Source organism: Hesperophylax consimilis, chromosome 16 (genome assembly GCF_061612785.1).
Source record: "Hesperophylax consimilis isolate HC1 chromosome 16, BYU_Hcon_1.0, whole genome shotgun sequence".
NCBI lineage: Eukaryota > Metazoa > Arthropoda > Insecta > Trichoptera > Limnephilidae > Hesperophylax > Hesperophylax consimilis.
In genome coordinates this window covers 34,505,709-34,521,832 of record NC_142851.1, presented here as the reverse complement: position 1 = coordinate 34,521,832, position 16,124 = coordinate 34,505,709, and the positions used below count along the sequence as shown (strand labels likewise).

The 16,124-nt window shown below is 35.1% G+C and overlaps 1 protein-coding gene across 7 annotated transcripts in view; it reads right to left on the bottom strand.

Annotated features, from left to right (window-relative positions):
- Nucleotides 1–16,124, bottom strand: part of Atpalpha (sodium/potassium-transporting ATPase subunit alpha) — a 117,747-nt gene that overhangs the window by 16,094 nt on the left and 85,529 nt on the right. For 5 of the 7 annotated variants that reach the window (XM_089641207.1, XM_089641204.1, XM_089641205.1 and 2 more), the window contains exons 2-4: nucleotides 11,019–11,099; nucleotides 3,426–3,560; nucleotides 295–465 (exon numbers count right to left, since the gene is read on the bottom strand). In XM_089641207.1, coding sequence (XP_089497333.1) covers nucleotides 295–465; nucleotides 3,426–3,560; nucleotides 11,019–11,099 — 387 coding nt within the window. The remainder of the gene's footprint in view (nucleotides 1–294; nucleotides 466–3,425; nucleotides 3,561–11,018; nucleotides 11,100–16,124) is intronic. The other 2 variants (XM_089641211.1, XM_089641209.1) reach the window with 1 other exon arrangement.

Below are 16,124 nucleotides of genomic sequence, written 5' to 3'. Positions count from 1 at the left end.
CTTCTTTTACTTCAAAAGACCCTCCACACAGCATCTTCAAAGATGATGGCCTTAAGGGAAATGATTTCCCTCAGGTTTTCCCCCCTGCATGGAGTTTTATTAATTACCAATTCTACTCAACTTCACACTGTTTTTATTGATAAAAAGCTGTTTTGCAGAGCTCACTGTTTTCAGTTTTGCTGCTTCGTAGATTGAAGTGAGTTGAAGGAATGGTCTTTTATTTAGTGTTTTAATAGGCAGTTGGAAGACTATCTGGAATCAATTAAAAAGATGAATGGTATTGTAATATTGTACCTGGATACCGTACGCAATGAAACATAAGACGGCGCCTATCCACAGGAGGAGGGCGAAACCTCCAAACAGATTTTTACAGAACTTTACCCACTCGGGGGTCTGTTTGGGGGGCGTGAGGGCATTGGGGCCATCCCTCTCCAAGTTCTCCTTGGCCTTGGCGTGGCTGAGACCCTGAAGCAAAAACACAAAATATTACATTAGCTTATTCATTAAATTGTTTGAGTACAACAACAAAATATTAAGAGTAGTTCCTACAAAACCGAATAGTACCGAAGATTGCCGTCAAAACATTGATATTTGCGGCCGGCCGAAAAACATGTGACATCACAGTACCTACTGCTGCACTGCCATTCGAATTATTATTACAGGATCCAATTTATCCAAAAAAGAAGAATAACCATGAATTTATATTGTAGTTTAACTAATTGATTCACTGGTTCTAAAAAACCATTATCAAAAATACTAATATGGGTTGTTTTGCAAAATTTGAACAATCCGTCAAATTTCTATTATTCAAAAGTCCTATTGAAATTCCATTTCAGTTCTGTCAAGCAACTAGCGTATAATGAACTTGAAATTAACTTTGAAATTTGAAGAATTGTTCAAATTCTCTGAAACAACTCGTCCTAAGTTCATTAGAAAGGTAAATTTCTGATCATCACTATGATTTTTTTAATAAAAAATCTATAATTTTATAATGAAGAAAATTGACAATATGTATTTGTTTTTGAAAGGCTTGGACCCTGAGGCAAGTATTTTATAAATACTTTCGTCTTCACAAATCCTACAAATGTAATATCTCGTGATTTTTCGCGGGTCAATAAATAACAATATTATTAAATGTGCCAATAAACAAAACTCTTAGATGAAGCCCTGAAGATAATCACATACAGACCACAAGGTTATTATTGTATTTTGATCAGAGTTTAAAATTAAATTAACAAATTATTGCTTATTTTCAAATAAAGTTATTGATTAATGAATGTTTAGCATTTTTCAATTGAACTTGTCTTTGCGGTATCTCTCTCAAACAGATTGAGACATTATTTATTTTCAGCTGCTGTGACACTGACCTTTTACTGAACACACATAATGAACTGTGATGTAATTCTGCTGTCAGTGTTATTGACATACATAGATACATCCATACGCGCATGCCTTTTGAACAAGAACCCAGTTAGATTATTTATTCTATAATATTTACGAGAGGTCACTGAACAATGTGACTAAAAATAAAGATTGTTTGTCTCAGAAATAAGGAAACTCCAGCTCTTGCAAAAACCACATTAAAACAACAATTTTTTTCTGGTAAACAGTGGTGATAAAGCGATTTGATTAACAACGCAATGTAGCATGATTTATAGTTTGCTTTGCATAGTGACAGAGACGGGGTTCCTCATTCGCGAGTACAATGCAAATGTGTACACCAGATATGTACCGTAAAATAGGGTGACTGAGATCAATTCTCAACTTACAAACTACTTAACTTCTTCATAAAATCATTTGTTTGGGAAAATTTTACGTCATATTTATTGCACTTAAAACTGTCGAAATATACATTTGTATCAAAAATTAATATTTTTGTTTAGTCAAAAAAATGTAAAAAACGTGAATCATATACCATTTTTATAAGCTTATTACACCAATAATGCCAATTTGAGTTAGTAGTTATATATTTACACACTTATTTTCGAAGTGAAAAAAAATCATTCAAAAAAGTAAGAGTAATTTATGAGTGGTAAACGAGAATTATGAAGATATCTACATTATATATTGATCAAAGTTACCTCATATTACGGTAATCATTTATTATTTGCAAGCAAATGGATAAGTGAATTGACCTCCCTCTATTCTGGTCATAGTTCTGTGGTGCGTTACTTGTGTGTTACATACTGGGAAGTCAATGCTACTTAAATAAAGATAAATATTTGGACAGAAACTTGGCACAACGGACTGCGTATGTTTTTATTCAATGTACGAGAGATTTTATTTACTTATTAGTAGTCAATTAGATTGTTTTAATTGTTTCAAGTGAAGAAGACTAATTGGATCGTGGAATTTACAAATTAGAGGGTATTGTACGCAACAAGTTTGAAGACGGATTTTAAAAAAGTTAAGTAAAATTCGATGGCCTAGTGCAGACGTCTTGTAAATTAAATTTATAAGAATACTGCCGGTTGATTATAAGATGTAAAGCAACAAAATTAATAAGATTACCGATTTTTTCCATTCTAGATGAAGTAAGTATTGTAAATTTCCCACGAAACATCTATTTACAAAGTGAGTAATCATTATAAATGCTTTACAAAACACGTAATTGTTTTTAATTAAAACTGCATTTAACACATGCGTGCGCTAGGCCATCAAATTGATCAATTCAACCAATTTTTAATAGAATTTTACAATATTTGTGAATTAGATGGATTTTTTTAAGTTTTTAAAGGTTAGCACTCAAAAATACACACTTTGTAGTCAGAAGGAAGAAATGCTACCAATGTATCTGTAAATTCTGTATGAGTAGTTAGGAAAATGTGAAAGGTTTCCAGTAAAAAAATGTTCTTATACTGTAAGCTTTTAAGTTCTACATGAAATATAAACAGGAATTTTAGGTAGAACATTCGAAAATGCCTTCACTTGTTTTGGGAGGCAGGTATGGATACTGTCACCCCGGAAACCGTTCATTGGATAACCAACACCTCCGCCGTAGATCTCCCCAAGTGGCAAGCTGCGTTTGGTGACTTAGGAGGGGTGTCCGGGTTCATGGAGTGAGGTTGGCCGGCAGGCCGGATTGGAGGGAGACCATTTGACCTCTCCAGCCGGATTTTCTCAACCCATTGCCTTGAACGGCATTGGGAGGGAGGGATGGATTTATACTTCCATACCTCCTGGACACATAGACCCCTATATTGAACCCCTCACAGCATCCCCAAAGATGATATAGGACCCGAAGAATTTAATTATTTTCCTCAGGACTTCCTGTGTGGAATAAATGTAAAATAAAAAAAACTACAAAGTGATGTTCGGAGACATTTTTGAGTGCTGGACCTTGAATAGAAATTGTGGATTGGAAGTTGGATGGCCTAAAATAGATTTTATACTATGTACATGAATTACACTTTTGTTCGACTTACATTTTCTGGATGTGTTTGGAATCGTTGGTATAGTTCCTCGGGAGTAATCTTGTGGTAATCGATGTCCAGCTCCTGCTTCAGGTCATCGAGATCGTCCGCTTTACGCGTCTTCTTTGAGGGAGCCTTCCGTCTTGACTGCGGATCCAAAAAAAAAAACAATAAATATCAAACAAAAATATGATTCTAAGCATTTAAACTTGTAGCAGGTATAAATGTAATGTAAAGATAAATTAACTTTTATAGAGAACACTGTACAATTGCACAATATAACAATTTCAATTAATTAGCAACAAAAAACATTGACAGACACATTTTTTGACAAGATGAAAAAACACAGTCATGAACATGAACATTTTATGTTTACAATGTTTGTATGTTTGTACTAGGACTTGGAGCTAGGTGATAACATTATGAATACGCAACATCTAGAATTGATCAGAATAATTTTCATACCTTTTGCTGACAACTGCTGAAGATTGGCCGTATTGGTTAATATTCAAAACTCTGTTTCACGGAATTTGAACAATTCATCAAATTTCAAAGTTAATTTTCGTGTTTCGTGAAAGTTCTATACAAGTTCAGTGGTGTTAAATAACTGACCAACAAAGATATAATAACAGAACCTTTACAGAAATTGAAAATTTAATGAATTGTTCAAATTCTGTGAAACTAACAGCCCTTAAATAAATAAATAAATATTTTAAGAAATAACAAAAATAAGAACACAGAAATAACATTAAAAATTGAGAAAATAAAAATTGCATATTTGAAAATAACCACAACTTTCGAAATGTCAATAAGCAAAAAAAAAGTCTCCAATTGTTAGATACCAAGTTAAAAATATATATATTTATATAATATTTAAAAAAATGTACGGAAAATCTGAGCTATGACCATGCGGTTACGAAGTTTTTTACGATTCATTTGTTTTATTTATGGCGGGAAAATTCCAAGACACTGCAGTTTCGTGACGCAGTTCGTATGCACAAGGTGTCTGACGGGTGCCACCACCTCCCCTCGCCTTTAGACCCGCCGCCCTCCGCCCCCCGCCCCCCGCTAGCCCATTTCTGCGTAGACCCACAAATATAAAACACCTATTTGCGTCAATAAATACGTCACCAGCCGCTCGAAGAGGAGTGACCCCACTATTTTTCCTTGGCGCAAAATTAGAGCATCGGAGATTAAAAAAATTACGGGTAATGGGTGTACGCCGGTTAATGTAATCAAGACTCAAAAAAAAATTTAATTCATAGTATGAAATACGTATTTTGTTACAAACAGAATATTTCTTCGTGATAAACCACTTTTAAATAAATCTATTTGAATTTCACTTTTCTTTTCGATAATGAATGAATGAATGCACATCTTGGAAGCGGAAATTAACGCACTTCGCGACATCCGATCGAGCTGAAACTCGACAGATAGACTCATTGTCGATGACATTGCATGCTATTTAATTTTGGTGGCAATCACATACACACAGGAGGATATATTCGCATTTCTCTGAAATCCGATGACATTACAGAAGTTCATACACGAAACAAATGTTGGCCCTACCTGATCGGCATTTGCCGAGGTTAGTAGAGTTGTCAACTCCAGTTCCTGGGTAAGAAGGTTTAAAGTTTAGTCTAAGCATTTATTTTTAAATTTTAAAAGAAATTTAAAAATAGATGTATTATATTTAAAAAAAAACTTTTTCGTGTTCAATGATATCCTGTCCTTCAAATAATATACGGGAGACTATGTGGAAGCCAACCAATGTTTACACTTTTATTTATTTTTATACATATTTCGTTCGTAAAATAAATTAGTCCATGCGAAATATATAATTTAACTTCGTTTTGACTTGATTTCCACGGATTCTAAAATTGGTCCAATGACCGCAATAACCGCTGTGTTTATAAAAATATATAACAGCACAACTGTTAAAAGGCGCAACTATTGTGCTACATTGTCACAATAGTATTTCACATACACGTGTTAACGAAAGACAAAGTAGTGTAATGTAATTTAAATAAATTCGGAGAGTTCGTGAGGAGATTACCAGTTACCAGTATGCATATTATTTAATTGGCGCGTGTGACTCACGTTTTTTTGCAACTTGGACGAATAGAATGACAAAAATAAATGTATTCCAATAGAAATAAATGGAGTTGTTTATTCCTCAGAGGTCAATTACCGTAAACGATTGATAGGCGCTCGGACAAGCACCTTCGTATGACTTATAATTAAGTAAGTACTTAATAATGCACAATTCTAACTAAGTGTTATTCCAATAAGATTGGAGAGAAATTTTATAATATTACCCTGATATTTATTAACAGTGATTAGTGAACAGAATATTAACCTCTCTTCAAAGAAACGCGTGTTTCTATTTTTCTCTTATTTAATAAATCAAAACATTTTTTTTCTCTGAAATCAAAAGATTTGTAAGTAGGTACCTACTTAATCATAAACAATAAAATATTTTTTTTATTTTAAATAAGGAATTTAAAAAATTGTCCAAAGAAACACGTCACTGTCAAAATGAAAATTATTATTCTTTTTTCAAACTTCTTTCTGGCTGGTAGGTAGGTACCATAAGATCATTTAAAAAATTCGAATAAGAAAGTCCAAATAAAAACGATGATTTCGCATTTGAAAAAGAATCTACAATGAAACTTTAAAATACCCATCATCTTGAAACAAGAAACGGAACGTACAAAGACGAAACGCAAAACGGTCGAGTTAAAACAGGACTTTACTACGTTCGATCAATTAATGATAACAGTTGTTTATAAATATAATGCAAATTAACAATTTATTTAGTCTACATGGAAATGTCGGTCATCCATTGCGCGAGTTTGTCCGAGATGATATAAGGCCGGCACATGTGTGACAATTTCGGCGATACATTTTTTGAGCGAGCTGATTTATTTTTACCCATCTGACGTTCAATATTATTAGACGGGCTTTGGTGTAGGCGGCGGGGAACAAACTTGCAGAGAAACTTCGGGAGCCGAGGATCGCTGGTGCCAATAAACTGTTATGAGAGTGCTTATCGCAGACCCCATCAACGCGACAGTCTTTCAAAAACAACCAAAGGTAAAACGATTGGAATTACCAGAGCGGCTATGACAGATAAAAGCAAGTTACGAATAGGTACAAAAATGAAGAAACAACTTACGACTTGTAAAAAAAAACATAGAAAATATGTAAGGTTTTCGGAAATTCCCGTGAAGAGGCAGTACCTTTTACCTTTACAGGCCTTTTATTAAAACATCAATTTAAGAATGTTTTTATCGATTTGCCTTGATAACATATCATCATGAACACGTGTTCCGACATCATCATAATATATTCCTAATTTACTAGAAGTTTATCCGGAAACCTGTCCATTCATTCGTGACGGTGCAGTAAATTTGCTGATTTCACATAGAATGTTAGTAAAATGCATAATATTATGCCGTGCTCGAAATTGCTAAATTTAGTGAACTATTTAGTCGCTTCGATCGTTTGTGAGATATTAGATAAAAAGAAGAAAAAAAATCGAGTTGTGAAAAAACGTATTCATGATCTCAGGTGATGTGTTGCATCGGGTCAGTTGTCGAGTGAACTGCCGCCAACTCTCCCGCAATGTTTGCTAATTAAACTGAATGTAAGTCTATTTATTTTCGCGGTTGGCGTATGGCGATAAACAGCAAATGACGAGCAAAACGTGAAAAATACATACATACGGTTTTATCGGAGCTGGTTTAAGGTCTACACCGAATCAACCAACTGCTGATAACACGATAATATTAATATGGTAGCACTGCGGTTTTAAAATTAACGACAGATATGACGAAGGGATCGTTATTCCGCAATGTCACAGTTATTGTAAAACACCAAACACATTAAATTATCCCATAAACAAAAAATTATCAAATCAAACACACGAATTTTCCCATCAAATTCAAAATATCAATAGAAGCTTTCTTTATAAACAAATGTCAAACGAGTACACCTCAACACAAACCGGATGCATTGTTTTACGCATCTTTGAGGTTGTCATACATAATTTAAAGCAATAATGAATTTCAATTCTTCTACTCTGTGTGGTAAGTTGAAATGTATAGGCAACCCCACAGGAGAAACCTGTACTAAGCATTTACACAAATTTGTTTTTGGCTAAGTACAATTTACAATAAAAAACAATTTGATGTTGGTAATTATTAGCCAAGCGCCAATAAAATAATAAAAATGATTCAGGGTGTAACTGACGAGAGGAAAACCGCGAGTGGAGTTGTTTGACAAATAAAGGAGTTTAGTTTCCCAAACAGTAGTTCTAATTGCATCGAGAAATACGGTCAGCGAGGTAACCTTAAACCACATTCGTGATTATTTAGGCTATCAGGAAAGTGTGTCATTTGCTCGCAGTGCACCGGTAATGCGGCATGTCCGCTGCAGGCAGGATATTGCTAATTACTATTCTCCATCAAAATGCAGTTTTCAAATTCAGTTTTACCGAATCCTGGAGAACATATCAAGGAATTCAAACTGCGAGGTGGAAATATGACAGAAGTTATAGACCATGAATGTGCACAGTATTCGAATTTAGATTTACCTAATCCTGGACAACATTTCAAGGAATTGAACAAGTGAAAACGAAAATTATATGACAGAAGTTATAGAAAGCCTTTTAAAGGTACGTATATTCCTTGTTGAAAACTGCGGCATCGACATTCCAGAGTGGATTATAGGTGTCTACGCTCAAATGTGCAGAAACGAGAGATCACCACTCAGGATCGATTGAAAATTACTAATTTGATTATGTTTAGCTATGTTTAGTGATCAAATTTGAACAGCCAGTAACTTTTTATTCCCAATGGATATGCCATAATATTTCCAAGGGATCTGGACAGTCGGCGGTAATACAAATATTTAAAATCGATCAAAAAAATGGATGGGTTAAAAGCTGCCAAGAATCTGAAAATTGGAGACATTTGAGGTCTAGGTCCAAAGCAGGACGATAAAAGACTGACGTAGAAAATGAGAAGAGTAGTATTAGTGGTAGATTGAAAGATATAGTGAATTTTGAAAGAGATCAAAGAAGCCATTAAAGAAGAATTCCAATTCCAGAGAAGGCATGCGTAACGCGTAATACAAGTGGTGGGAAGAGCTAGGAACATAAAGCTAACTATCGTCTAGTGGTGATGCAATATTCCCGGATGCTCTCGCTCCTGTCAAGTGGTCCTCAGTGCCTATTGAATCGGGTGGAAGTACCGCTCGTAAAGAAATTTCGGCCGCGTGGTGCAAATATTAAATAATTGTACCATAAAGAAATACTCCTCATCAGATGCCAATGATCAGGACGATAAAGTATATTGAAGCTTAATTGAAAAACCGTCTCTTATTTTTTATAATGCCGCATTTATTAAATAAAATATTGTCAAGTAAGAAGTACGTCACACTTACCCGAGCTCGGTGATAATTACCCATAAACTAACGCTAATCGTATTGACAAGCCGAAGCGATCTTGATAAGTCAGTTAGCGATTACCAGACCACGTTGGTAGCTAGCTGGTGGAATTAACTGGCTACAATTAAATTAATAAACTGGTACAACAGCAATACAGGTGTTAATCGAACTGATTAAAATTGCAGCGCTGTGGAAAATCCGACGACAAAGCAAACGTTCTAATCAATAATTTTATCCAACGATTCTCTTTATTATATCCCATGCCTTGCAGTTTAACCAAATCCTCTATTGGAAGGTTCTTTTGTCCGGACTCCGTGCAATGCAATTTGCAAAATCCATTATTGGAAGGTTCTATTGTTCAGACGAAAGACTAGACTTATTGGCCATTTAACAAAATCTTTTATTGGAAGGTTAGTTTATGTTAAATGTTTAGATCCTATGCCTTGTAATTTAACCAAATTATTTATTGGAAGATTCCCTTGAATAGATCCCATTCTGTGCAATTTTCAAGTTTCTGTTGTTTCGATTCGAATTCAACAAAATCCTCTATGGAAAGGTTCTCTTGCTTAGATCCAATGCTTTGCAATGATAAAGCTTTACGAGCATCACGCGACTGGTTCAATTTCCCCCTCAATACAATAGTGGCTGACGCTCGACGGTTGAGAGTGATGATGATGTGATGATGATGTGGTGGTGGTAGCAGCTCCGTGGGTGACGGCTGACGGCTCCGACGTCATCGCTTTGTGCGGTCTCCTACACGCCAGTGCCACTGGTAATACGCCCTTGAAGCCAATGATAGTCATATCTCCGCACACCGCCGATTATTCGCTAACTAGAGCGGACTGCGCTACCCGATCTGTGTCATACTAATTTGAGTGTACCGGCCCTATTTACTCTCGTATCTCACGAAGCAGCGATAACCTACCATACCACTGACTTTAATCATTATCATTGCAATACCGTACTGCAGATTTTTTTTACAATGAAAGCTACTTTGAAGCTAAATATTGCATCAATGTTTTGTCATTTCAGAAACAAAAGGGTTTCTGACATCCGTCTTCTCCAGTAGCCATTCCTGATGACCATGACCTTCACGGCAATTGACCTGATGAACTGTGAAAACCGACGTTCTGGACACCTGAAACTTAGCACCTCTGCTTTCGCCTTGCACGCTGACACTGACCATACATTTATTTAATGTTCTAGCTATCGGTTTAACGAGTGATGTACTGAAAATGCGCAATAGGCAGTCGTTCGTCATCCTGTTTTGGATGCCTGACTTACAGAAACGATAGATTGGTACGCCTATGATCTTAAATCAATCCGAACATGTCCCTGAAATAGCTACAGGAATCCATCGAGTGCCGTAAGTATGGCATGTGCTTCGATCGTTCCGTGCAAATAATGAATCGGTAAAAACATCACTGATTAGCAAAGCTCACAGAGACGGATAAATAAAAAAGTTATCATCATTAAAATAGCAACTTATAAATGAATCCCGCACAAGTTTTCCACCGCTGACGTCCGATTGAAGAATAGCCACAATTGGACCGTGTGGTGTCTCGGTAAGATTGTCCACTTCCGCGCTCGGCTCCAAGATTGGTAATTTCCTTCAGACTAAAATCCGTCGCCGGGCAGCAGGAAAATTTACAAATATCTTATAATAGGCTCGGAATGACGATCTGTTCGTAGGCTACTACTGTGAAACACTCATTCACTAGCAACGAGGAATTATTAGAAAATGCGTAACGGGAAAGATTCACCAACATGAGTCACACTTGGAATTTCATAATATTATTTCTCGATAAGAAACAGGAAAAAGGAATCAGAGTGATTTGTTTACAGCGGAATCTAAAGTTTTTTTAACGTAACGTGATAATAGATAAGTACGTAAGAAAGTTCTACGGTTAGAAATTAGATAAACGGAAGCTAATGTTTGGTGTAAATTAGAGACGAAGCTATAAACATACTGTAAAATTTGTGGTCATTTTCAAAATGCTGTTAATTAGAATTCAGTTCTGTCTTTGAATTGCTGGTCCTCACAATATTGGAGTGTGGTGTCTCCTGGATTAGAGGCATCCCTCTGCTGAGAAGTTCATCGTCGCTGACATGAACTCAAAATATAATAAAAATAAAAGAAAAACAAATAAAAACCTTGTACTGTCCATCAGCTGTTTTGTTGTCGTCTTTCAGTGCAGGAAATGTGGCGACCCGATAGGAATCCGAGCGGCCATGCTGTAACACAACGCAAACTACCGACATGAAGCATGCCTGCGCCCTATAGGCGGACTGGGTACTGGGTACTGGGTACTAGGTACTGGATTCTGGACTAAGGGAGAGAGAGGAGCCAACCTCTCGAGGGAAGCCAGGGAAAATGATTACGATGATAACACTCTAGCAACAAACAACTTTGGTAAAATGAAAAGTAATATAACACAGAATTGCTGGACATCCTTACTACTACAAATTATTTTAAAAACACAACTCGACTCAGTTTGATAACAATCAGGAGCAACTATCTCAGCCTTCGGAGAAGCAAAATAAAGCATTTAAATAGCTATTTCGTTCAAATTAATATACAGACAATTTAACGTCTTTTGTTAACTCCATGTTTTGACACATGAAAATAGGTTTTTGTATTAGTTTTTCTTTCCTTTTTTAATTAAACCTAAACTAAGAACCTATTTTGGTTTCTTAGTTTGGGTTAAATAAAAGAAGAAAACTAACCTGAAAAGCAATTTTCAAATATGTAACATCAGTAATGAACATTTTAAAGATGGCCGACGGAAATTTGTCAAATTTATTGAAATGCATTATTTTGCTTCTCTGGAGGCTGATATAGATGCTCTTCCTTCTAATTGAACTGATCCAAAGTTTTAAGGATATCCAACGTATTAAGGATATCCAATTTATTATGGATATCCAACGTTTTAAGGATATCCAACGTATTAAGGATATCCAACATTTTAAGGATATCCAAAATATTAAGGATATCCAGCTTATTAAGGATATCTAACGTTTTAAGGATATCCAGCGTATCTGGATATTTACCATAAGTTTAAAATCAAATCAGGGTTATATAAAGGCAGCAATTTCTATACGCCTTGAATAATAGTAACTAGCAACAGTAGGATCAAAACTGGGTTTTTAGATTTATCCCCTTGATGTAAAGATTTGCAGAGGGCAAGAACAAGTTATGCTACTTATTTACCATTGTGTGAACGAGTGCTATTCTTCGTGAGGTAGTGTAACAATCGCAACAGGGTGGGGAAGTTCTAAGGATGAGTGCATGGAATGAACGTGCAAAACAGGGTAGCAGATGCATGTCAGAAATTAATGGACAAAAATAAGCAAACCATTCATATTGCTGATACAATACTTAAACAAAAAGCGTGACGACTACACATACATAAATGAAACAATTCAGCAATATGATTGATTTTAAAACAAACAGTGAAATGGTTATAAAAAACGAAACAAATGGACTTCTAAGAAATTTTCCAAAACCGTGCCAAAAAATGTTTACTTTACAAGCGTTCGCTTGAGAAGTAAACGTTTCTTCACAAGAAAGGGAACATATAAAATGAAAAGTTGTAAACAAACAATGTGTGGTCCTAATGTGGTTCAAGTATTCATTGGACAATAGTAAGAAACAATGGTTACCGACGTTTTGATCGTAAGTAAAAATATCGTAATTATCATTTGATCGTAAGCGCATTTGATTAAAAGTATTAAAATGTATAGTTCAGTGTGCAGAGTACTGTGCGTTATCTCATCAAATAAATGATTACACGTACATTATATCAATTCTTTTTTTTACTTTAACACAGACACTTATTTGCTTACAATCATTTGATTATTATATGCCTACGATCATTTTACCTATAATCAGAAACAATCTAGTGTCTAGTAGGCAACGGGAAGATGTGAACTTTGAAAAAAATATTACTTTAGAAGTTAAATCTCTTTGCTTACTAATCATATTTTGTCGAACGAAACTGAAGAAATCAAATTTATAATAATACGATCAATTTGTACCATTAACGAGGTTATGAAAATGATGAAAACGACTACAGGAAAATCCGGTTTCTTGAAAAATGTAATTTATTATGATTTCATTGATTTTATAATAAAACTGATTAATTAGGGAAGAGATTCACTTAGTAACATGTAAATTAGATTTTTTTCAGCAAGCATTTTACATTCAGATGTATGTTTTGCTTAAGTTTTAAATGTCAGAAAAACTGACAGTGTTCCAGGTAAGATACTAAGCAGTGATCCGATGAATACAAACTTGTATGAAGAAATTAAATGCGTCAGTGTGCCTCGTCTATCAATTATTATTGTCGATCCGTTTAAAGATGGATGTTATCGCAATCAAGGTATTATTTATTATCAAAAGCTTACATTGTTATTAACGAAAATACATCAATAATAATTATTATTATTATTCTCTGGTGAGTTGACATGTTGTTCTTGTATTGTTTTGTATTTATTATGCTTATATAGTGCACTTACATAATGTGGATTGACTAGATCAGAGGTTCCCAAAGTGGTCTATGTGGACCCCCAGGGGTCGATATCGTCATGCTGGGGGTCTATGTCAGCGAGAAAAAAATTTGGGGGTCCACGAGATTCAAATGGGGGTACATACGAGCGGACCCCCATTTACCTCAAGTCAACATTTAGGAGTTCCGTAAATGACACAATAGACCAAACACAAATATAATAGACTGAGAAATTACTTATTTGATATTTATATTTTTATATTTCGTAAAGTTGATAATTGAGGTATATAAATAGAGTCTACGTTCCCTTTCTCGTCAGATTTAATATATTCAAGTAAAACATTGCACATTGGAAGCCGCGAATTTTCCTAGTTCCCCAACTTGTTTTTGAAAAACGTCCAGGGTAATAATGACGTTCAACATTTAAATGCACTTCACACAGACCTCAAAACTAAGTTTGACGACATTTTGACTGTGGAAGTGGAATGTTGAAGAATCGGATATCATATGACAAGAAGAACTGATCGGAATAAGCGTTAACAAAGAACTTAAGGGGCAGTTCTGTAGGGCCAGCTACATAAAGAAACTCCCGTTGCTTATCCTGCTCCATTTTCATTTGGTGTAATACCTCACAAGGGCGCCCCTGTCTGCACAATGCAAAAACAGAGGAACTATATCGCCACCCGGTTGTAGGGCAGGCAAGGGAAGGGAATCTTTTTACGAAAAAAAAATGATTATCACATGGAACGTTAATAGTTTTAGGAAAATTCAACATTCGGCAGGCAGGGGTCTACGGAAAAAAATAATTTGGCAAGTGGTCTACGGTGCAAAAAAGTTTGGGAACTCTGGACTAGATGATCATTTGTGGAAAAGTGTGTGGAAGGGTTTAGTTTTTCCTGTGGGAGAGATTTAACCCGGACATAAAATGAGGAATTAAGTCGGAAAATAAAGTAATTATTATCGATAAGGAATAGGAACGTAAATCAGAGTTCTTGGAATCTTAATCTCTAAATAGAATAAAACAAAGTCACTATCCCGGTCTGTCTTTTTGTGCGCTTAGTTCTTCTAAACTACGCAATGGATTTTGATAGGGTTTCCACTATCATTTAGAGAAAATGTCTTCCGGAAGGTTTATACAGGGTTTTCCGATAAGAGGTGTTATTTTGAATAGCCCGCTATTTCGGTAGATGTTACTTTTGAAGCTGTCATTTTTTGACATTTGACAAGTAGAAACTACGCCATTAATAAAAATGGAACGATACACGCTTCAACAACGCATTGAAATTATTAAAATTCACTCGAGTGAATCAAATGCAAATCATCTTGAATGATGAGGCCCATTTCCACCTCGGTGGCTTCGTCAACAAGCAAAATTGTCGCATCTGGGGCTCGGAAAACCCAAGAGTTATTGCTGAAAAGCCTCTCTTTCCTCAACGTGTGACTGTTTGGTGCGGTTTATGGTCCGGCGGAGTCATTGGACCTTACTTTTTCGAAAATGAGGCTGGAGCAACAGTTACGGTGAATGGATTGCGCTATCGAGAGATGATTAATGATTTTTTATGGCCGGAATTGAATGGTATTGATCTGGACAACGTTTACTTTCAACAAGACGGCGCTACGTGCCACACAAGCAACGAAACCATTGATCTTTTACGATTGAATATCAAAATAACACCTCTTATTGGAAAACCCTGTATATATAATACATGCCTATTATATTAATAGAAAGTAGAGAAAAGTCTTAATATAAATAATTCAGCTTGCATATATTTGTGCTCGCAAACTCGAAACACAGCTGACCGATGTCGCTGAAAATTTCAAAGTTTGTTCTTATTCGTGCCAGGAGTGTTTAGAGAGTGTTTTGAATGGTAGAATAAGTCGGGGACGCCTGAGGAATATCTCTGCCCGGAATGAGATAACGAGTGTATTTAAAGGCGATATAAAGTAGTTTTTAACAGTAACATTGAGGTGTACAGTAGTGAATGGTGTAAGAAGTCGGAGACGCCCGAGAAACATAAGTATTGCGGGTTTCACTGGTTATAAATAAATTTAATATGAGGAAAAACAACAAGAAAATTAAACTCAACCGGTTTCTGCCTAGGCATGTTTCTTGGAAAAATCTGATAAATACGAGTATGTAGGTATATTTTGACCAACATCAAATAAATTAAATTGTATTCAAGACATTTATTACAGCTAGCTAAGTGTCGTAAAAATAAAGTAATTTTATAATTTGTCGTAATAATATTATATTAATGTTATGTGGTACATAAATGAGTAATGACGAATATGACGAAGAATAGGTAATGGCCGTAATGGGTATTGGATAGGGCGAATGAAAAATAATTTCAGGGAAATTTGCGGTTTAATTACGTAACTATTTTACTTTATAACAATCTACGAGGATAACCGGTTTCAAAATAGAATCAAACGTAGAAATCTGTGTAAATTAAAATAGCTAAATAAACGTGTTAATACAATAAAACCGTTGTCAATTATATTTCGATAAATGGCAATATTTTAAATATTTGATTTATAATTTTTCCTAGGTTTGTAAATCATGTTAGTTATCAATAACGTAATAACGCTTTCTTGAAAATGAAAGAAATGCAGATTTTTGGTAAAATCACGAAAACTGACTTTAAGAAAATAAAAATAAAAATTTCAAATATAGAATGAAAATAAATTTCTTGTAAAAAGTATTAGATTCTTTATCGCTTGTCTGAATTCTTGATATCAGTTACAATTTTGA